This window comes from Pteropus vampyrus, unplaced genomic scaffold (genome assembly GCF_000151845.1).
Source record: "Pteropus vampyrus isolate Shadow unplaced genomic scaffold, Pvam_2.0 Scaffold585, whole genome shotgun sequence".
Lineage (NCBI taxonomy): Eukaryota > Metazoa > Chordata > Mammalia > Chiroptera > Pteropodidae > Pteropus > Pteropus vampyrus.
This window is the reverse complement of record NW_011889366.1, coordinates 154,317-178,426: the sequence shown is the minus strand read 5'-3', so window position 1 is coordinate 178,426 and position 24,110 is coordinate 154,317. Positions and strand designations below refer to the sequence as shown.

The following is a 24,110-nucleotide window of genomic DNA, read 5'->3' as shown; positions in this document are numbered from 1 at the left end:
CCATCCCCCTGCACCAAACAGCAGGGGGCGGCACCTGAAAGTAACCACCATCACACAGAGCTGAGAAAAGCCAGCGTAAAGCACTTTTATTGCAATAATAAAACTTGAAATCATATGTAGTGCGGGGGGTGGGGGGTAGACAGCAATAATTTCTCTCACCAAATCACTACACAGGACAGCAAAGGAGTGAGAGCGGGGAAGGAAAAGCCAGGAAACTTTGAGATCAGCGGGTGGGGGGGAAGGGCGGCTAAGCATCAAAAAACAGGAGATGCTGAAGCTGTGATGACCAGCATCATTTTCTTAAGACAACACTTAAGGATTTGTCATGATGGCTGGGCTTTCATTGGGTGTTAAGTTTCTACAAACAGCACCTTCAATTTAAACTTTCGATTAAAGTTCTTAAAATTTAGAAAGTGGAACCTGGATAGCTATGAGATTATAAAAATCCTGAATATCCATTAGAAAAACCACAGAATGGGGGAAAAAAAAGCCAGGCCACGAAAAAGGCTTCAGAGGTCCCTGCTGGCCCGGGGACAGATACCTGTAGTGTCCAACATTGCAGTGAAAACGATTTGCTTTTAAAAGGCAGAGGGTTTAAGGGGAGGATGGGATGGGGCCAGGGAGGCAAGGGCTCTCCCCATCCCTACTTCAGTTTTGGGTAGGGCTCTTAATTCAACCCAAGGACATCTCTCAACTTGGAGAATAATACGGCCCTCAACAGCGCCTCAAATCTGCTATGGCTTTGCAGCGCAGCAGCAAGAATGTTTAATATATAATAGATAAAAATTTCATCCAAAAAAATAAAATAAAATAAAGATTCTTGCATCCCCCCCCCACACCAATTCCTAGTCTAAAGTTAACCCATTACTTGTGCTGTTAATACTTGACTAATACTTAATTGGAAACCTAGATCCAAAAGACTGAAACTGAATCTTCACCCCAAAACAAAAACAAAATAAAATGAGTAACTTGAGGTTTATGGCATATAGTTTAGGTCAACACACACACGAGGATAAGGAGAAGAGCAAAGCTGGGTGACAGAACACATTCAGTCGGGGTAGATGTTTATACAAAGAGTGTATGTAGTGGAACATCAGGAAAAGCTCCGTACGAATTCGCATGTGCGCGTCTGGGGGGGCGCCAGATCCTGCCATGGCACATCTGTTGGGGACAGAAAATTTGTGATTTCCAGTAACTCAGTGCTCTTTGTGTGCTGTGGACAGCCATAAGGCTGGCCACCATACCAAGTCCCTTCCCCAATAGCTGCAAGGTCTTAATTTACACCAAGCCACTTCTGCTCCTGCTGGGGAGAGCCAGCTGGGCTCAGGCTGGATTGCAAAGTTAGCAACCTCCTGCCCGCTTAAATTGTGGCTTTTTTTTAACTCTAGGATTAAGTTTACCTTGCTGGCTGAGGAGTAGGAGGGGCAGTGTTCCAAGGTGTGGCCTGGGCATCAGGAGAGTCTTACAAGCTTCCCAGGCGACTTAATATGCAAAGCCCTAAGCTGATAATCCCCATGTTGAACAGACTTAGAAAATGTCTGCCATCTTCATTCATTCACTCAAACCTGTAACTTTCTGGGTTTGCCCCTGGGTTTTCCTTCAAGACCCTTCCAAGAAGCTCTGAGATGTTCTCTGGCAGTGCATGTGGGGGCATAGGCCAGGGTGACTTAGTAGCCCTTTAACCCTCTCTCCTTTCCTTCCCCACCCTCCATCCTACCAGATTTCCAGAAAGACTGTTTCCAAATCGGGATAACTCCAAGGCTCCCTCAAACATATTAACATTCAAAGGGCTCAACTCTCAAAGAACAGAAAAGAGGGTTTGGATTAGGTATAGACCTTTGGGCAGGGGGAGGCTCTGTAAAGTGTCAAGCGGTCCCTCCTGGTAGAGATGACAACTGGAGAAGCCAGAGTAATCGAACCTGACCAAGACTGCATGACCAGATGTGCAGGGCTCAAACCTGAGAGAAAATAGCTAATAATAATTGTGAAAAGCCCCTCTACTTAAGTCCACAACTGGATAAGGTTATACCATAACAAACAGGCTGGCAGCCATTTGTTGCGGCTTTCAAACAAAAGCACTCTCACCCAGCCCTGACTGTGGCCCTCTGGTCCCAGGAGCAAATGTAGAGGTCTGGGGCCAACTGGAAAGAAGATGACGGCATTCATGTGTTTTAAAATTCTAGTACTCACATGAAAAGTTATGTGCCATTGGAATAGTGAGTTTGGTTTCCTAGAAATAAGAGTAATGGATGGAAAAAAAAGTCCAGGAAGGGAAAGCAGGAAAGGGGCTCTGGTCCTAGTTTGCCACTACCTGGATGTGACCTTGAGTCAAGCCTTTCTCTCTTGGCCTTTTTCTTCACCTGCTCCACACGAAAGCTGATTCAGGTCCCTAAGAGCCCTTCCTAGGACTGTCTGAGAGCATCTTTTATACTTCACAGACATCCTCTGGCCTCATGTTTCAACCCACTGATAACAAGCTGGCCTTCTGGCCTTGACTGTGCTGGGCTTGCTCTCTGAGGCAGGTGGCCTGGGTGGTAATACCTCTTATACCATCTAACAGGCAGTAATCACAAACTATAGATGAGGGAGGTGCACAAACTAGGACAGGGCAAAGTCATCAACAGTCTTCCTTCTAAAGAACCGAAATGTTGGCACTAATAATTTGGCCTACAGTCCCAATTCCAAACTGAGTTTTAGCTTAAGGCACATATAAAAATACTTTGTTTAAACAGCTACCGTCAGTTATGCCATCCACATGAGTTATGTTCAAGAACAGAAGCCATCCCTTCCCATAGGGCGACCAACTTTTACATTCAAAGTGCACGCTGCTAACTAAAACTGTAAGTACATCCAACAGAGGTAGAAGGTAAGGGGTAAAAACCCTGGTATTTTTGGTTCTTTCTGTTACCCATCAAACACTGGGCATAACACTGGAGGACCAAAGGTATTTAAAGGTCCTTCAGCATTAAGTTTCTTACCCAAGAACAGGGAGCTCAGGGAGGAGGCCATTCCTGTCATTCCAGTTTTAGAAGCTCCACGTCAAAGACGAGAGTAGCATTTGGTGGGATGATGCCTGGGTGCCCAGTGGCACCATAGGCATAGTCTGGGGAGATGGTCAGTTTGGCTCTCTGACCCACACTCATCTGTGAAGAGAACAAGGAAGAAATAATCAGCTGAACACACTCCCGAATTGTCTCCCTAAGGAGCAAAGCTGTTTACCTCAGTGGCTCTTGGCCAGGATGGTATGAATAAGACATTCCAGGGACTAAGCAGCGGCCTGGGCACCAGGCACCCCGCTGTGCAGGAAGTGGGGGCTGGCAGTCAGGCTGGATGGCCCCTGCATGTGTTTCCGGAGGAGTCCAATGGCAGATCAAAACCCCTCTAAATTCCCAAAATGGTCTGGCCCCTAACCTTTCCGCCCAGGTGTTACTGACCTGACTCTAGGCAGCCAACACTCCAGAAGAGTCACTACCTAATTCTTCAGTGGCCTGTCTGTCAAAGGAAATGTGAAGTGGCATCTATGCTCTTGAAAAAGGAGCAATTTGATAAAAACCTTGCTTAAAAAAAAATGACACACACAGAGTATTATTTGGGGGTAGCCTACTTTTCTGTACTTTCTATTTGTATACTCATAGTTCAGAAATATAAAAAATAGTTTAAAAAAGACTGATTTTCTGGGGTACAAAGCAGCATGTGCAGTATGCTACTACTTGTGTTAAAAAGAAGAAAATATTTACATATTTGTACCCACCTGTGTAAGCCAGCATTTTTCTATGGAGACAACAGAATATAGTGGCCAGGGCAGAGAGAAAATTTTCACTTTAAAAAATATATTTGTACTTTTTTCATTTTCTAATCAAATACACACATAAATGTAAATATCTATTTTCTGAAGAGTGAGTAGGTTCTCTGCTCTCTTTCCACCCTTTAACCTCTCTTTTAAGTCTCCATGTGTGCATTCCTGGCTCTCTGACCCAGCGTAAGAAATGGTGACTAAAGAGGAAGCAGCAGGCTGCAATAAAGTTTCGAAATACAACACAGAAGCCTTGCTTCCTAGAGCTCTCTTCAGAAATGGGGACATGTTGAACCAAGGTGGTAAGACCGTTGAAAGCATACGCCTTAATCTAAAATAATACAAAACTATCATAATCCTTTTACCCACCAATTCCACCTCCAGAATCTTCTGCTAACAATCCAAATGCCCATTACAAGGGGAGTGGTGTCAAAGGCACATCTACACCACGGGTTAGCCACTAGAAAGAATATAGTGGCTTTAAATGTACGAATATGGAAAGATGCCCAAGATACATCATTAGATGAAAAAAGCAAGTTGCCGAAATAATACTTGTGGCAGGATTGTATACCTGTAAACATGTAAAGCCAAAACAATAATGATCTCAAAAGAAAGGGGAAAAGGACACAAAATAATTTCCCTTCTTCCTGTGCTGGCTCAAGAAATATTCTGTGGAGAAGTTTAAAAGAAGATACTCTATGTAAGACTCAGACGACCCAGACTTCTCACAAGCAACAGAGCTGTGATTGACCGACCCCAAAGCACACTGGGTCCAGGGGGGGGCTGGGCATCTTTCCAACACCCCATCATGCCTAGCCAAGCCTGGGAAGTGAAATAGGCTGATAACACTATCTCAGTGGCAGTTACGGCTCTTGAAACACACAATTATTGTTCCAGTGCTGGAACAGCCACAGAAGATGAGTTGTGGTGTGAACGATGGTTGGCACAAGAGATGGGGGATGGGCTACAGACCCAAGAGCAGGCCAGATACAGGGGGAGGGGGATGGGATGAGACAGAAAGGTACAGTTGGCAAGGTTTCCAAAGGGAAGTAAACCACAAAGATCCTCTCTTTGTACTGCCAACCCTGAGCCCTGCAAGGACAGAAATTCAGACACCTGGGGCTGAGATGGCTTATAGTTTCTGATAGTTAAGCAATTTATTTGGAGATAAATCAGTGATATTTTATAGAGGAAGTGGAGCCATGTCTATTCTGAAAAAGAGAAAGACAGAAATCTCTCTCCACTTTGGTTAAATCTCCAATTCTCTTTGGTGAAAGAGAAACAAATTAAGTACCCATAATGAAGGGCCTAATTATAAAGCCCCCTGGGTCTCAGGCCACTGTAAACATTCCTTTATCTGGTTAGTGCCAAGAAAAAATTCCTGGGCTCCATAGAAGGAGAGCATCCAACTGAATTTTTGGCAACCCTGGGTCTCCTATTGTCTACTGGGAATTTCATAGTGTTGGCAGAACAAAAGCTGTTTACACAAAGGGGGAGGGGAGAGTGAAGAAACAGATTCAAGACAAACAAAATGACTTTCTCCATGAATATGACCTCTCAGAAATGATCAGACACAACATGGTCAATAATAAGACAAATACAAATTAAAACTACACCAAGATAATATGTCACTCATTATACTATCCTGGAGCCAAAAGTTTAACAACACACTGTGCTGGCGGAGTCAGGCACCTTCAACCGTTGGTGGCAGTTCACAGTGTAATCCCCATGGATGGCAATTTGGCAATATGTCAAAAGACAGTGCACACAACCACTGAACCACTCACTTCATTACTGCGAATTTGCTTGTGGAACACTTGCACAAATACAAAATAAAGTCCATACAAGATTAGTCACTGCAGCACTGTTTAGAAGAGCAAAATACTGAAAATGGCCCAAATGTCCATTACTAGAGTACTGGTTAAATAAAGTACAGTACACCCACCTAAGGAAGCACTATGCAGCTGTTAAGAGAGCTCTTTTTTTTGGTCTTGGTATATAAAAGTGTCAAAGATAGATTAAGTAAAAAAGCAAGTGCAGAACAATGTGTGTGTGTGTCTAAAAGTTAAAAAAAAAAAAGGCATATGTTTTTGTATCTGCTTAAAGAAATTCCATAAGAAACATTAATAACAGGAGTTACTTGCAGGGGATTGGAAAGATAGGGTGGGATGGGAGTGAAAGTTTTCACTTGCACCTTTTTTGATTTTTGAACCACACGAATGTCCTACCATAAATATAGTTTAAAAGGTAGACGCTAGGAAACAAAACAAAACAAATGAGAGCATACCTGGGCAACCCCTTCTTCCCAGCCTCGGATCACCTCCTGCTTGCCTAGCATAAACTTAAAGGGCTTGTTTCTGTCCCGGGAGGAATCAAATTTCTTTCCATCTTCAAGCATCCCTGTGAAAAAGGGCAGTTGTAACATGAGCAACAAGGAGTAATGACACGAGGCAAGTCAGAAGCCAGCAGCAGAATGCAAATCCCAGATGCCAGCACTGAAGGGCCTGGCAGGATATCCTAGGCCTGAGGAGGGACTGCAGCGTCCAGGGAGGATTTCCTGTGCCCTGAGTGGGCCTCAAAGAGGTTGAAGTAGTCCCTCTACCCCAGGCTTGTGAATGCTCTTCATCGACTCCAAGCAGTAAGTGGACCACCAGAGCCTCTGTTGGTTTGGAGAAGGGGGAAGTCTACACACTCCTGGCATGAATTTCTAGCACCCTGTGGATTTCCTACCAAACTAACTGTGGGCCCTTTAGACACACAAAATGGCTGAAAGTCACATATAGTAAAAGAAGCAATATTCCTTTCCCAATTCACCTGTCATATTTTACAGAAATTTGGGCAGTGTCAGAAATGAAATGAATTGTTAAGACACCAATCGGTGTAGGAGAATTAGAGAAGTGGCATTGGAAAAGACACAGAAAACCTCTTACTGGTGAACTGCTAACAACTCTAGTCAGTTCTGGAAGCAGTTCTGTGGGCAGTGCTTCTACTCCAAGTCAGGGACCAGGTTAGGCACTTCCCATGTATAAACTTTTTCAGTCCTCCCCATGCACTGTCCCCATTTCACAGGTGAGAGAAGTGAGGCAGAGAGAAGTGAAGCAACTTGCTGAGATAGTAAAGCTAGATTTTAACTAAGTTCATTCTACTATCCCAGTTTCTCAGAAGCCAGACAACCACAGAGGCACTCTCCTTTAAAAGGGGGAATTCCAGAGACGGAGATGCCAGAGGGTGAGAGCCACAAGAAAAGAGAAACAGATATCTGCAACTCCTCACCCAAAAAAGACCATCAGCATTGGTTTCTCCGGAAGTCAGTGTCAGCCAATTGTGATACATGTGACTGAAATCCTAAAAACACTCCTATCAGGATCCCAGCCTGGAAAGAGTCAGCCAGTTGTTGCCACATAGTTAACATAAAGCTGATTCCACTGGAGGCTGAGGGTGGGCCTAAACATGGTTCTAAGCATCACTCAGAAGGCCCAGCAAAATACAGAATTCTGTTGCATATTTTTTAGAGGAGGGAAATCTCAATCTAAAAAATGTCAACACTTGTAAGTGGAGTGGGAAAGCAGAGATCAATTGAGAGCTTTATCGCAGCCATCAGACTGTCTGTACTTTGACAAAGTAGAAAATGGGGAGGGAGAGGAATGGGAACTGCTGTCCTAACAGAGCAGGAGGGGAGCTAGATGTCCTGGGGGCAGAGTGGGTGCTTGTACGACCTAGAGCTAGGAGCTGGAGAGGGAGACAGGAGGATGGGGATCCACCCCTGCCAAGTCATTGCAGAGCCAGGCACTATCATTCCAGAAAACTAGCAAGTTGGGGTGTCCACGAAGCTCATCCCTTTACCAGAACACAATCATTACCTGATAAAAGAAATGAGAAATGGCAGGACTTGAATAGTTTTCTATTAATGAGTAACTGTGAGAACAGGTCTCCACTCTCCACATTATTCACTGTAGACATCCCCTTTCACCCGTTTTGAGCTCTACTTCATTCACTGAATCCAACCCAACAGAACTCAGCTTTAACAGTAAGAACAGGCAACGAACAGCTAGAATTCTCAGATCTTTTCTTTGGCCAGGCAGGGTTTCTTTTTACCCACACTCCTGAAATGGCTTTTAACAGAAATAAGGGAACCAACTCCCAGGCTTAGTAACCTGCTCAAGGTCAGAGCCAGTGAGCAGTGGGGTCTGGCTCTAGCTAAAGGCTTTATTTAGCCCAATGGAGACTGTGAACTACAAAGGAGAAAGACCAGAAATAGCCTCTTCCTGGTCTGCACTCTTTACAGCAGACCTTGAGTAGAATCCTGGGGCTTCCTGAGCAGCCATGGTGAGGAACCCCTCTAGGAAAGAGCCAAAGACGGGAGGGTCATCCCTGGCCCCTGAGCCCTGACTGTATGCAATGGCCGGCTGGATTAAACTCACAGAGAAAATTCTGCCCAGGGGGACACCTGGAACCCAGGCTCTGCCTATTTTGAGACTTTGGGAAACTGAGACTCAGCATGTCCACCTTCCCTCCCATTCTAACTGATTATCAACTTTCCAGGAGTAGTAACATTCTGGCCCAGTAGATGAGCTAGAATCAATCTATGCCCTTCTCCTATATCAGGGTTAGTTGGTGGGCACATGGGCCAGTTTGGGCACTCAGACCAACTGTGAAGTCTACTGGAATCTTGCAGAGAAGGCCTGCCTCGTTGATAAAAAAGAAAAATACATTAAGGAAGAAAGCTCCTGCCCCCCTTTCTCATTGAATGTTATTGTGTGAGGATATGATATCTGGAGCCATGGCAGCCACTTTGTAACCATGAAAAGGTCAGGAGTGCCATAGAGTGTTGTCCCATTAATCTGAACCAGCCCCAAACCACCTCCCTCAAGATTTGTGTTCTAAGGTGATTAAAAGTCTACTTTGCCTTAAGTCAGGTTTTCAGTTACTTGCAGATGAAAGTAACCTAATTCGTATGAGGTAAATCTTTACTTGACATTTATCTCTCTGTAGCACTGCCATGATAGGAGTAACAAAAATGGAACTCAACCCACACCACAGAGAGCAATCACTGATTTTGACGACAGACTAGAGTGTTGTCAGGACCTAGTACACACATAACGTGTATAATCAAAACAAAATTTACACGTAACGTTACTATATGGCAAGGGTCCCCAACCCCCAGGCCGTGGAGAGTACTGGTCCCTGGCCTGTTAGGACTGGGCTGCACAGTAGGAGGTGAGCGATGGGCTGGTGAGTGAAGCTTCATCTGGATTTGCAACTGCTCTGCAGTGCTGGCATCATCACTCAGCTCCACCTCAGATCATCGGGCATTAGATTCTCATAGGAGCACCAGTCCCTGGTGTCAAAAAGGTTAGGTACTGCTGCTATATGGGACACACTTCTCATTTTTAAAAATAATGCTGATTGTGACTCCTAAATTTATCTCATGATATACTAATGTGTTGCAACTCCAAGTTTTAAAATACAGTATACCTACAGAGAATTATCCCATTTCCTGCCAAATCTGAACATACCTGCTACTAGGGCAAGACGGTATTTGACTGCAGTGAAAAACCACAGAGTACTGAGATATTCCCTATACTCTCCTTTTGTTCCTGATCAAATACATTACCAAGCAACCTCCAGAAGTTAAACAAATCCATCTCGCTTTGCCTGAAGGTGAGATGCTTTATGGTCTGACTGGCATCCGGCCGAGAGCACAAGGTTGGACCCAGCAGCCTCTACTTGCTTCTGAGCCAGCCTGGAAATCTGGATGCTCTTCAACGAAGAGACCGTGGGTCTGGGAGAATGTCCTAACTCCAGCTCTCTTAAGCTCTTCTGGGACACTGAGGGGTGAAGCCTCTTCCTATTATTTAAAAACCCCATAAATCCAAGAAGTAGGATTTCTGAGTAGAGGGGCTTTGAGCAGGAGCTTCACTGAGGATCTCATTCTCCTACCCTATTCCAGAAGAGCTGTTGTCCCTGAGAAGAGGACATGAGCCTTCCTCCAGAACTTCAGACCAGTTACCAAGTGTCAACCTCACCTACTTCCTAGGAGGAGAAATCTTCACAGGGAAGGGTTGGTGGTGGTGTTGGTAACGGTGGGGGTCCCTTAGGCCTGAGAAGGGGATTTCCTATAATCTAAGTCTAAAAGGTAAAAATATCCCCAGAGCTGAGCAGAATGTCACACAACTGGTACAAACTATAGGGGCAAGGCGGGGCTAGGAGGAGGGCTTTCCCCTAAAGAGGAGGCATAGACCATTTTATGTAAGGCTGTACGCTGTCACTGGGGGAGGAGCTGATGCAAGAGAAGGGGAAGCAGTGCCTGTTAAGAAGCAGAAATGAATGTGCATATGGAGTGGGAATGAGGCTGGGTCAGTGTTGAACGCAGAATGTAAGAGAAGCTGTGACATCAAAACAGGTCCCAGTTTTGGCCAAGATGGAGGAAAAGGGATCAGATTTACTCTCCCACCTAAACAGCCCAAAACAAAACAAAACAAAACAAAAAACAAAAAATCCAAATGAAAACAAAACAAACAACCCAGATAATAGCTGAAACGATGTTTTTTAAGACACTGGAGGTTGCAGTGAAGACATTGGACATCACAATGAAGGACAGTGATCCCTGAGGAATGGGAAACTAACAAGGTGAGTCCTGTGACTGCCCCAGCCTACATCCTTGGGAGTTTCCAGGGAGGGAGAATAGGGATGGAGCACAATGCAGCTTGAGTCCACAGGACACATACCAGGGAGGAAAGAGTTATAAAGAAATCCCTAGAGATTTGCAGAGGGTCCCCTGTAAGTATTCAACAGAGTATTAATCAATGCGCATATTGGAGGAAACTACTCAGGCCAGGAAAAGAACCATCCAAAAGGCTTCTCACTAACAAGACAGGAGAAAATCAGGGTTCATGAGGCACTGGGTAGGGTACCCAAGAAGATCTCGCCTAAGTAGTGGGGAATAGTCAGCCCTATTAGTGAGCACCCACCAAACAAATCATAAAAGCGAGACCCAAAAGGACCAAACTGATTCTAAGTAACTTAAATGCTTCCCAGTACAAAGCTCGAGATTATTTATAGAAATAAAAATATCCAGCACCCCAAAAGGTAAAATTCACAAGTGCCACATCCAAAGATTACCAAGTGTGCAGAATCAGGAGAACATGACCCACAATGAGGAGACTAATCAATCAACTGAAACCAATCCAGAACTGGCACAGATGTTAGAATTAAAAGAGAGGAACAGTAAGATTCAAATTAAACTTCCAGAGATGAAAACTACAATGTCTGAGATGAAAAATTCACTGGACTTGAACTAGATATCCATAGGCAAAAAGGAAAAACCTGGATCTATACTTCACATCATTATCAGTATCAACTCAAAATGGATAACGGACCTAAATACAAACAAGAAACCTACAAAACTTCTAGAAGAAAACATAAGGAAATAATTTTTGTGACTGAGGTGTAGGAAAAATTTCTTAGATATGAAGCCAAAAAGCATAATCCATAAAAGTATAAATTGAACTTCATCAAAATTAAAAACTTCTGCTCTTTAAAAGATACTTTTAAAAGAATGCAGAATGAAACCACAGACTGGAAGAAAATCTTTGCAAACCATATTATCTGATGAAGGACTTGTGTCCAGAATATATAAAGAGCTCTAAAAACTCAATCATAAACAACAAACAACTCTATTTAGATAGGACAAAAAGTCTGAACAGATACTTCACTGAAAAAGATATACAGAAGGCAAGTAAGCACACGAAAAATGCTTAACATTATTAGTAATTACAAAAATGCAAATTATTACCATTAAGAAACACGACTACTACCGATTAGAATGAGTACAATGAAAAAGACTGGTCATATCATGTATTGATGAGGATGTGGAGGAAATGGAATTGTCATACACTGATGGTAGGAACACATAATGGAATAATCACTTTGGAAAATAGCTTGGCAGTTCAAGTTGTACATACACCTCCCACATGACCCAGCCATTCTACTCCTGGATATTTATCCAAGAGAAATGATAGCCTATGTCCATACAAAAAGACGTATATACAAACGTTCACAGCAGACTTACTTATAATAGCCAAAAACTGGAACAACCCAAACATCTGCCAACTGGTGAATGGATAAATAAGTATATCCATCCAACAAAAAACTATTCAGTAATAAAAAGGAATGAACTATTGATACATGGAATGACAATAATCTCAAAGTAATTATGCCAAGAGAAAGGCAGACAAAAAGAGTACGTACTAATACCTGAAACTAATATAATATTAAACATCAATTGTAATTGAAAAATTAAAAGAGTACATACTGTATGATTCCATTTATATAAAGCTTTGGAAAATGCAAACTAATCTATTTTGACAGAAAAAGACATGAGAGGTTTTTGGAGATGGGAAGAAGGGGAGGTTTCAAAGAATAACAAAGAAACGTATCAAAAACTTATAAAATTGTATAATTAAATATGAGCAGTTTACTGGATGTCAATTATTCCTTTATAAAACTTTTAAAAAAATATAAAAAAAAGTGAGATGTACCAAAATCCTACATGTTTACCTACTACACTGAATCCACCAATAGTTGGCAAGGTGCTTCCTCTATTTGGGGAAGGAGCAGGTAAAGTGGGCAGCAAGTCAGGTCTCAGCAGCTGCTCCCATTCTAACTCTGGACATCTCTGTGCCAGGACCTTCAACAGTGAAACCACCTGCCAGGTTCGTGCCATAACTTCCTAGAGAAAGCATGCTCTGCTGAGCAAGGCAACTGAGGTTACAATGCAGACATGACAGCTGACACTCTTTAAGCTCCGAAGGCTATGCAATGAAATCACCACCAGCAGGATCTTCTATTTGCAGAACTGACTGATTTCGTTTCTGACTACATGCAAACCTATATACCTTGTTACCCAGAATCTGCCTGGGATAGCTCCACATTCTTGATTTCAAGAACTGTCTCGAGGTCCCAGACCTGGATTCAGAGTTCTATGTCCCTGTAGTACTCAGCTCAATCCCTGGCACTCACAACGCTGGCACTCATGAGCACTTTCAAATTTGCTTCACTTGCACGATTTTTAAGAACCAGTAAGGCAAGCACGAGGCTTCCATATTTAGACCTCTTCCCTATATGGTAGGAAGAATCTGAGGAGTAATCCCAGAATGGCAGTTTTTACTTTTAGCAACTTTAAATTACTAATCAGTGAGAAAAATGTGAAAATTTGGGGGTCCCTAGTTAAAAGCACAAGACCATGAAAGGAGCGAAAGCTATAGTTGCATGAGGAGCTGTTAAAGCAGCCCCTGGCTGCAAGGCAGTTAATGTCACCTTTACTTGAGTCTCCTCTCAAACTGCTTAGCTGTTCTTTTTGGGGCAGAACCAGACCCAAATCCTTGGAGAGAGAGCAGGAGGGCTTAAAAAAACAGAAAAGAAAAGAAGGGCGTGGGGAAGAGTCTTGAGTTCATCTCCCCATGGGCAGGCTGTTTTTCCCTGCTGCTCGTCTGTTTGAAAGGGCTCTTGCTCAGAAGGAATCAGCAGAGGCAGACTTGACCAGCAGACCCTAAGCAAAGTGCCCCAGGACTGTGTTGCTGGTGCCTGATTCAAGTCACAGAAGCAGTGGTTAAGACCCAAGGCCAGGATTTGAAGATTTAAGAGGACAACTGGGTTATTATTTTGCTAATAAGCCAACAGAAATGGAGGCACTTCTAGTGCTTTCTGCTTTGTGGAAGGCAGATTGCCACATATCCCCAACTGGGTAAGGGAAGATGACTGAAGAAGGCACCTGTAGTTATGGCTTTAACACCTGTAGTTACAGCTCATGACTCACAATGTGATTTTCAGTTGCTGATGAATCTTTGCAGGTGGTTTTCATAGGCAGCATTTTACTGGGTCCAAAATATGCAAAGATTTAAGATTAAAACAAAAAACTAATAACTAAATCGAACAATGACAATAAAAAAAAAAAAGATGTCCTAAACTCTAAACTCTCAAAACAATATAAAGCTCTTGCCATTTACAGTTGGGAGAGAGAGAAAGGATTTCTACTTTCAATTCAACAGGTAATTTCTTAAGTACAAAAGTGCAATGGTTGAACAGAGGTGGGAAATCCAAAATCAAAGTCATCAATTTTTCTACAAATCTGCATCTGAAGCCACTTGGAACATTCCCAGATGGATATACTGACCTAGGTTTAAATTAAGATTAGCTGTTCCCCTTCCTTACTGTATGCAGAAGCTCTCTCAAACACTTTTTACTTTATTGCCTCGGCAGAGACTCTTATAAGAACCACAGCCTGCCCCAGCATGGTGAAAGCTCCTTCATGCCCCAGTCTCTAGCTCATCCTCACTCCTTTCCTATGTGAGTTTTACGCTTTTCAAGCGTCTGTCAGCTGTGTTTATTCCCAAATCTATTTATGTCAGTTTTACTTACTAAGTATTGATAACGTAATTAAATAGCACGTAAACAAATGACATGTGAGTGTGACTGCTTGGAAAGGCTCAATAAAGGCAAGTCACTAAAAAATATTGCTGACAAATGACTGTGTGTAGGTGAGACTAATGTATGTTTGGAGAAAAAAATCTTAAAAATCTAGAAAGGCTTGGCATTCAAATGATCTCATAACTTTAAAAGCCAAAATTAGGTTTTGCAAGAACCTTGATGAGAAACTCCACCAGAAGAGCCATCCTAAAAGAAAGATATGGCCCTTTAGCCAATGATTTGTTTGGATTTGAAATAAAATATTTACGGAAGCCATGCCACTTAGGATTAACATGCCAACTATCCACTTGTCCCAATCGTGATGAGTGAAAAGAGATTTTACGAACTGAGGTTGCTAAGAGGTATTAACTCAAAGCTCATGTCTCATCCTATGCCTGGGCCTCTGAGGTTGCATTCACAGGGCAAACTTCCTGAATCAGAGCTCTGAGAGTCCACACATGGCATGATCAAAGGTCGAGTGCCTACCCAAAGAGAAAACCAGCTTATTCCTCTCCATCACATAAACTGAGTGCAAGAATATTCCCCATCTGGAAATGCTTGCAACCTTCAGCTAAAATTTCTTGAGATTCTATGACCAAAAGTGTATTTTCAAAGGAGGACCTGTGAGGGGAAGAACACGCAGGACCCCATAACACAAACCAGAGTGCGTGTCCTTCTGGACACACTTTTCCATTTTCCACTTATCATAATATAAATAAGAGACTACCGCTTTATGTCTTATGGTGTTTGTGTGTGGGTGCACAGAAGGAAACACACTGTTTAATGGTGGCTATCTGAAAATGGTAGAAATACGTATGATCTTTAGCTTTCCTCTTTCAGTTTTCCAGCAAACACAGAGGCAGAAGGTTATAGGGTACAATGGCTAAAAGCATGAGTTCTGGAGCTTGGCTCCAGATTATTATACTAATTTCCTCCCTGGTTTCCCAGCTTCTGCCTTTGCTCTCCTACAGTTTCAACTTGACATGGTAGCCAGAGGGACATTGTTTTAAAATACAATTCAGACCCTATTACTCTTCTGCTCGAAATCCTCCCATGACTCCCATCTCACTCAGAACAGAAGCAGAAGTCTGTAACATGGCCCACAGGGCCCTGTGAGAGCTGCCACCTTGCACTGCCATCTCTCTGACTTCATCTGATTACTCTTATACTTCTCCACTCCAGAAACATTGTTTCCTTCTGTTCTGTATTCAAATGCAGGATACTCCCACCCCAGGGCCTTTGTCTTTGCTGTTTCCTCAGCCTAAAGTGCTCTTACCCAGATAGTCACATGGATTACTCCTTTACCTCCTTCAGACCTTTATTCAAATGTCACTTTCTCATTGAGGCTTTCGCTGATCTAAAATCTCAACCTTCTCTTGTCCCCTCCTTAGTTAGCACTTACTAATGCTAATGTATAATATATTTTTGCTTATTAACCATATCTGTTATCTGTCTTTCCCATTCCAGTATAAATCTATGATGATAGAGACCTTGCCTTTTTCACTTGCATATTCTCAGTACCGAGGACAGCACCTTATACATAATAGATAGTCAATAAGTACTTATAGAAAACCAAAGGCACCTTTCCCCCACTTCAGGCCTTTGCATACGCTTGGCAAGCCCTTTCTTGCCCGACTGAGCCATACACATTGAAGACCACTTAGCACTTCTAGCCCCAGGTGTGGGCTGCTCAAGGCACTCCTCTTGTAACACTGAGCACAAGAGAAGGCACTCCCTACAAGGTAAGCACCTCAGGGGCAAGGCCGAGGCTTTCCCCCAGCTCTTAACACATTGAAGAGTCTGGTGTGCTGACCTTTGTGCAATGGGTGTAAAAAGGTAGGAATGGTCACGATTTTATCAATCCATAGGGACTGGGCAAAATTTAAAATGTTGTAAATGTTCTTTTTCTTATCCTAATCTAAAGGAAATAGAAATATTATACCAATCATAACAGGAGTGTGGGCTTTCCCCACTGCAGCTAGAGTCTAATGCCAGATCTTAACTGACAACTCATTCAAGCAGTTACTGAGTACCCCACTCCATGCCAGGCACTGATGGGGAGAGACCGTGGAGGACACCACCAGTGTGGATCTGGCCTCCTGGAGCCCACAGTCTACTGGGGAAAGAGGAGATATAACTATGCACAGTCTGACTGTGAGGAAGGCTAAGAAGGAGATGGATGGGTGCCTTGTTGGAGAATCAGAAGTAGAGGTGTGTGTGTGTGCGTGCATGCGCATGTGTGAACAACCACTACAGCCAAGGATCAGAGAAGACACCCTAAGGGGGCGTAATTTAAGCTGTGATAACAGCCTGCTTGTGGTGGGGAGTGGGGGCAGTGTGGTGGCACCTAAGCAGAGGGGTAGAGACCTTCCTGGGGGGAAGGCTTGGGGTGTTTGAGGAACTGCATGCAGGCCAGGGTGGTGTGAACTACTGGGAGGGGAAGAGTAAAAGGCAAGGAGAGCAGAGACAGCAGAGATCGAGAGCTGATTATTTCTTTCACTCTCTCCCTTTCCTCCTCCACCTTTTCGCACTGCTAGAATTTACCTGGCCCAAGTTAAAGTGGGGTGGCCGGAGGAATGCGAGGACTCAGTTCAGTGCCTTAGCAGACCAAAAAAAAAAAAAAAAAAAGCAGAAGAAAAATAGAAATAAAAACAAGCAAACATTGCCATGAGCATCAAAGGGAGAACTGGATAGTACATGCCTAAGTTATCCAAAATACCCCTGGCCTTTTCCATGGGAAACAGCAAGTAACAATACCATTTTTAGAAAAAACCTGAAGGCAGACAAATGATTCCACAGTTTACAGATATGATGAACCCATTAGCACTTCACAATAATCAGTTTCTAACCCCCCAAAATGTTCAAGTTATAAAGCCTATGGGTAAATCGGTAAATTTTTATATATGTTATAATAAAGCTGTTAACGAAAACAAAAGTCTGAGACCCACTGAAAGGAACCAGAGCCCTCTGGTTCGATGACTGATGCCACAACCAGAGCAGTGAAACCAAGAAGTTATTCAGGAACAGTAGGAATGTGTCAAATAGGTACTAGAGCCAGCTTGAAGGGGCTCCTACTGGCCAAATTTGGGACACTGTGAGAATCAAAAAAAATAATGAATATCAATGATTTTAAAGGCCCTAAGTAAAATTGATGAGTTCATAGTATACTAAAAACAAAAAAAGGAGACTGGAGCCGAGAAGTCACTTGCTGCCACTAGGATGACTATAAAACCAACTCTTCCCTTTAAAAATTGGTAATTAAAGGAAAAGAATTAAGCTTTACCCTATTTTATAGAATGGCAGCTAAATAATGTAGATAGTACAAAAGAATTTTAAAATCACCACTTTGGAAATAATTTCTTTGGGTACAAATTATCCTTGGTGTAAATACTAGTAAGGGAGAGGCTGATGAGGAGGAGGGTATCTGCAGGATCTGCAACTACACCAAAGATCTGCTCATTGCAAAGGGGAAAATGTACCTTTACAAAAAAAAGATCAAATTTAGCATCACAAATAGTGATGTTCCCTACGAGGTGCTGAGTACGAAGTACACAGCAGCATGTATGAAGTCTTCACACTGAAATGTTTAACCAGAAACTATCCAGACACTTCGACTTCCAGTTTATAGGAAATCAGGGTGGTAAGAGTTAGACTACACCAGGAGAAAACAATAAGACAGATGTGGGGTAGTCTGTAAGATAACAAATCTGCTCTATATGAAAAACCAAGGTTATTAAGAAAAAAATCAATGTGAAGACTCTTCTGGATTGATTCTATGGACATGATATCCAACTGTAATGTATAAACCTCAGCTGAATTGTATTAAAAAATAAAAAGGCTATTAAAAAACACTTTAAAGACAACCGGGGTAGTTTCGATATGAATTTGGGATTAGATACTACTGAATCATTTCCAATTTTCTTAGATGTGACCAGTAGGAGGTAAGAAGAATATTCTCATTCTTAGAGCATGCTCAAGTATGTAGAGGTAGAGTGTCACCGATGTCTGCAACTTTAATGGCTCAGCATCCCCCTCAACCCAAAACATAGATTACAGCTATATATATTCTGTAAGTAAACAGAAATTATCAAGATAACAAAATGTCAACCATTGTGGACTCTAGGTGGTGGGAACATGGGTATTCATTGTTCTACTTTGATTTTCCCTATGTCTGAAAACTTCACAAATAAGAGTCGTGCATACACACAAGGATGCTGTGCGGCCTTTGGCTAATTTAAGACAAGTGAGCCTTCCGCTCTTGCCTGTGGAAGGAGAGAACAATGGCACCTATGAGATCTGTACTTTGGTGATCACAATCCTAGAGGAAAAGAAAAATGTTTCCATAGCAAGATCTATTTTCAAAATGTTAAAATCCCACGATGTTAAGAAAACCTGAAGAAAAGGACTGACACCTTAACTTGTTCACATGGCCACACTAGCACAGCCCAACCCTGCCCCTCTCATACCCACAAGAAACAAGTAACACTAAAAACCTCCCTTGCTTCTCAAATATAAGAAAACGACTGCAGCTTTCTTAAAAGCCAATATAAGCTGTAGGCAATGCGTAGGCCTGTTTTATGATGAATCTTAGCTCAGATTCATTTCTTTTTTTATAGGTGCCTATTTTCCCATCTGTAAAATAAAAAGAGGGTGAGGTCTCTGCCCATCTACCTCCACTGATCCTAAAACTGCATGTACATTTGGGCCACTCCAGGAGCTGCAGTGATGAAACCAGAGCTCTGCCTTTCTTCCACTCTAGACATCACAGGCAGTCCCAGCTGGATGGAGGACCAGGAGGAATACATCACCCAATACCTGGGACACAGGGAGCCTTAAAACAGCATCACTGTCGCTGCTGCCCCTTACAGAATGCACTTGCCCCAGCAACTCCTCAGTGGGTGTTGTCACTCCCATTTTACAGATGGCACCCAGAAGCTGAGAAAAGTGGGACAATTTGCCCAAGCTTTCAACATGTTATGTGGCAGAGGCAAGATGTAAATCCAGCAAAGGACCCACATCCTTGGGGATCATGTCCACCGGGCACCACCTCTGCCCATTTGCCCGGGTTGGCGCACACTACACACCCTGATACAACTAGGGACCTGTTTCTGCCCTTGCCCCCAACAGTTCAAGGTCCACATAGTAGCCAGAAGAGAGGGGGCCCGTTAAAACCCTAGTCATCTCAAACGATCCCACCTTATTCAGAAAGAAAGCCAATGTTCCCATATACTGGGAATTCCAAGGCTCCACCATCACCTCATCTCTTACCACTTTCCCCCTCATACAATCCATTCCAGCCACACTGGTCTTCTTGCTGTTCCTCTAATACATCAAGCATGCGCCAACCTCAGGGCCTCTGCACTAGCTCTTCTCTCTGCCTAGAATACTCTTCCCCTAGACACTCACTCCACAACTTCCTTTGGGTAAATATTAAAATGTTATTTTGTCAGAAGCCTTTTCCAATCACCCTCACTAAAAGAAGCCACGCCCCCACACACCCTCACCGTGCTTTAATCTCTCTACAGTGCTTCTCACAACCTCATGCTATCAGTCTTGTCACCCAAGATAAGCCTCACCAGATCTTTGTCTATTTAGTTCACTGGCCATGTCCTTAATGCTTGGCTTGTTGCTGTTGCTCAATAAACATCTGCTATAGGAAGGGTCCTGTTGCAGCCCAGCCCAGTTACAGCCATCTACCTGAAGATGGCACGGGGAAGCCATCTGAGGAGTCTGTTGGGGGTGAGCCTTCCTCCAGACATCAGATCATCAGCCAAGAAACACTCAGCAGGGGAGTGGATGGGATAAAACAGAGGAGAGGGGAGTCAGAGGCTAAAGAAAAGCAAGAGGCTGGAGTGGGTGCTGTGGGCAAGTGGCTACACCTGCCCTGGGAGTTCAGCTGCCAAGTGGGTCTCCTGAAATGGGGTTTAGGAACCCTTGGTTTTTCTCCGTTAGAAGCCAGGCTACTGACAAACCTGATCCCAAGTACAAGATGTCAACTACTATTTAAGAGGATAAAAAAAGAATTCCTTCAACCCACCTGAGGCTGCTCTGACAATGGCAGGCACGTGACTTGCTTGCTGATGTGAGTAAAAGGGATGTACGCCTAGTTCTGTGTCAGGACAAACTCAAAGATCAAGATGACAAAGCTACTGGAGGCAAGGGTAGAGCTGTGAGAATCCACTTGCTCCTCAAGGCACATATCTGCCAGGTTATCTTTCCACCTTCTTCCTCCCACCTCTATGCCTGTCATGCCGCTAGGAGGTGCTTGGCTGCTGACAGTCAAGTTTTCATTTTCCCTTCTGGTACCACAAAGAGGTGGCAAAAGCCTTTCTCTGAGGCCATGTTCATGCTGTGCTCTGCTAGAGGCCACACAGAAGGAACCAGGGGAGCCCTGAGAGTAGCATCAGGGCTACCACTGGCAGACACCAATAGCATTTAAAACACCCCTGTGGTTAAAAGTCAGTCTGTGCTATGCATATCACAAGTGGCTGAGAGGGGATTCTGGCAAGTACCTTACTTTCTCTGTTTCTTTGGACCTGTCCCCAAATCAGCAGTAGTAGACTGGACTAAGAGTGTTCACCTGACCTTCTGAACCTGGGTCAATTAGATTCTTCCTCTTAGAAACTGTAATCATAGGAGTCACACAGCAGGCAATCTGAGCTAGATACCCAACAGGAGACATAGAAACTGGGCATGGGGGTGAGGAGGGAGGAGAGTGGGAGGGCACACAAGGGACTTCCACCATCCACCACTTGGGAGGAGCAGAAAAATAGCAAACTGTAATAGGAAACTACTGAGGCAGCAAGGTAAAGAAAAGCAGAGATGAAAACTAGGGGCATCGTGAGAATTTCTTCTCCCTTCATAAGACACAGTGGACTTCTTGGCTTTGAAGACCCTCAAATCTTATGATCCTCGCCCCCATCATGTTCCCTCAAGATGGATTCTTCAAAGCCGGTTGCTTAAAAGCTGTAACTGTTACAGATGAAATCTCAAAGCGCCTTACCCATTCCTTGCACACCCCCACAGGTCTCAAACAGGTTCTTCCTGGGAGGCTGGTGGCAAAGCCCCACAGGAACAAAGCTATCTGCCCGAGAACAGCCTATTCTGTGAGCATGAGGCAGAGATGACTTCTCACTATGGCATCTTTGTAGGGCTTATCGAAAATGAAATTTAAAAGAAAGCTTTTGTCCTAATGCACGCCAGGGTCCTGCTGCTGTTCTGGGAATGTGTGGGTGAGTGCCACCCTCAAGGAAAACACAGACTTGGAGAAGAGGCAATAGGAGCCCTGATGGTGTTCTGGGTCCCACGACCATCTGTTCTCTTAAAGAAAGGCTCCAGACATGCTGTGTGGGGACATTTCATCAAGAGGCATGGTGAAATGTGGTTCTGCCTACATGCTAGTGTCCAGTCCTGCCATCAGCACCGAAAAATGGGTAAGCCAAGGACGAGGGGTGGGACAGATGCAGCCCACTTGTGGCTACTTACAAACTGTAGGGCGGGGTATGGGGGCAGATGTCACCTCATCACTTGAATCCCAGTCTCCGCACAGTTGGCTGTGGGAAGTCAATGAACTGCCCACTCACTCCAGCAATATAAAAGGCAATGGTTACTCTTCTCATCCCAGTGATCAAAAAACAATCAAACTGACAAGCTTTCCTCCAAAATGACTAGACCTCTTGGGTTCAGATGCTGACCGTGGCTTACAAAGACAGTCATTTAAAATGTCAGAACCACGTTCCAGTTTTGTTCACAGGCATGAGACTCTTCCCTACCAGGATAGGTTTCAAAACCTCCTCCTCCTCAGTAGTCTTTTTAAAGGTTCTAGTTCTTAACTCCTTCTACCCTCTGCCCCCATTTCTACCCATGGAGAAGGAAGGGCCAGATAAATAAGAGCCAGAAACATAAAAAGAATATGGGTGGATGTTAGTTGCCTTATACCCTTCCCAATGAAAGTCATTTGCCTCAACAGCGGACTACTCTCTCCATGATTTGGGAGTGAAGGGGAGTGCTTATCCCTGAGCAGGTTGGTCAGAAATTCCTACAGCCTACTACCCAGGAGGAGGAGAAGGAAGAGAAGGGAGGGAAGGAAAAGAAACAGAGGAAGGAGGAAAAGGAAGAGGAAAGGGTGGGAAAGAGAAAGGGCACATGGAGTCTCCGCCTTCTCAATCTCCCCACCCCCTCCTCAATACAAAGCAGAAGGACCTTGTAAGGGCATGGAGTAAAAAGATGGTCTCAAGACACACGACTCTGAGACTCTGATGTCTGAATTCCGGCTGACGTTACAATTTCCTTTGGCTTACATTACCGTTTGTTATCCTAACTGGGTCTCAGTTTCCTTATCTTAAAAATGGGGATGAGAAAAGTCTCTAATCCTAGAAGAGTTGGAGGACTAAATTACATGTTCTGTCAGCCTGAGCCATCACTGCCATTGAGGCCTGGATGTGTAAGTGGCTCAAAAGTAAAAAGAGGAAAAAGATCGTGCAGATCTAGTTCCTCCAAGGCCAAGCAGAACCAAACCAATGACTTAAGTACTGGGACGTTTCTCCACCCGCAGTGTAGGGACGAAGCCCGACTTCACTGGGAAAGAGGCAGCTCCGCAGACTGGGAAGTACCTCGCCCTTCTTATCTCCATCGAAGGGAGGGCCGGAAGGGGGAATAGGGTGTTAACCGGGACACAGAAATGGTACATATCCTTTCTGATGGTCCCTGGCCGGGCTCAGCTCATTCCTGAGCGTCTGACCTTGGGCAAGTGACTTCGCCTCCCTAAACCTCGCTTTCCCCATCTGTGCAGTGGGCATAAGTGGAGCATCTGAGGCACAGAACTGGTTGTGAAGAAGGGTGAGATAACGCCTGGCCCGCAGTCAACGCTCACAGGCGCCAGCTCAGACGGTCTCCGGTACCGCAGGCCCCAGGCTGCCCCCTCGGGGGCGCTGCCACCGCCCAGGCCTCAGCCTAAGGCCACGCGGGCCTCGCCGTCGCCACGCCCCGGGCCTTTGCCCCAAGCCTGCCCCCAGGTCGGGAGGGCCCCCCCAACCCCCGCGGGTCCGCCGACTCACCTGTGTAGTGCACCACGCAGGTCTGGCCGCGCTTCGGGAAGGTGCGCCCTGAGGAGACAGACAGACGGGTGAGCGGATGCGCGCGGCAGCGGAGCTCCCAGGATCGCCGGGCGCGCCTACTCACCGTCTCCGGGAGAGATGGTCTCCACCTGCACTCCCATGGCGGTGGCGGCGGACGCGGGGCAGGCGGGCGGCGCGATGGGCGGCGTGGACCAAGACCGGACTTGGCGGTGGTTCCGTGGCTCTGCCTAGTCCCTCCGCGCAACGCCTGCGCACGCGCGCGCCCCCGCACGCCCCGCCCTGCGTGCGCGCCCCACACGGCGTGCACGTCCCTGAGCCCAGGCCGCGGGGCCCGGGAACCGGAAGCCGGAAGCCTTGAGGACTTCGGATGGAGCCGTTTAAATGGCCGTCTTCCCTCTCCACCCTTACCCTCTCTGTGTGTCTTGCCAGGACGGCATCTCTTTAACCAAGTTAACACATCTGAGAAATGGGAGAAATATTTGGGGGGTCTGCCAGTGACAGACTTTGAGCAGATTCACACTTCTAAGTACACACTTATCCTGTAAAAAGGACGCTTGTGAGAAGTCAGTGCAGGTGTGCGTACATGTTAGCGTTCAATAAATGGTTCAAGATAACGAGCTCTGCTTTACTGCATAGGAGGAGTCCATATTTACACTGGATTCATTCATTCCATTCATTCATAACCCTATTGAGCACCTATATACCATGTACTGTGTTAGGTGCTGGGGAAGCAGCAGTGAGGGAGACAAACAGTCCCTGACCTCACAGAACTT

The 24,110-nt window shown here is 44.6% G+C and overlaps 1 protein-coding gene across 1 annotated transcript; it reads right to left on the bottom strand.

The window, feature by feature from the left end:
- Positions 1–61: 61 nt before the first annotated feature.
- Positions 62–23,647, bottom strand: FKBP1A (FK506 binding protein 1A). The gene is made up of 5 exons (XM_011384527.2): positions 23,441–23,647; positions 23,317–23,364; positions 6,081–6,193; positions 2,979–3,143; positions 62–1,161 (listed from the first exon to the last, which is right to left on the bottom strand). The coding sequence occupies exons 1-4, from the start codon at positions 23,475–23,477 to the stop codon at positions 3,015–3,017; spliced, it is 327 nt and encodes a 108-aa protein (XP_011382829.1). The 5' UTR covers positions 23,478–23,647; the 3' UTR covers positions 62–1,161; positions 2,979–3,014.
- Positions 23,648–24,110: the final 463 nt, after the last annotated feature.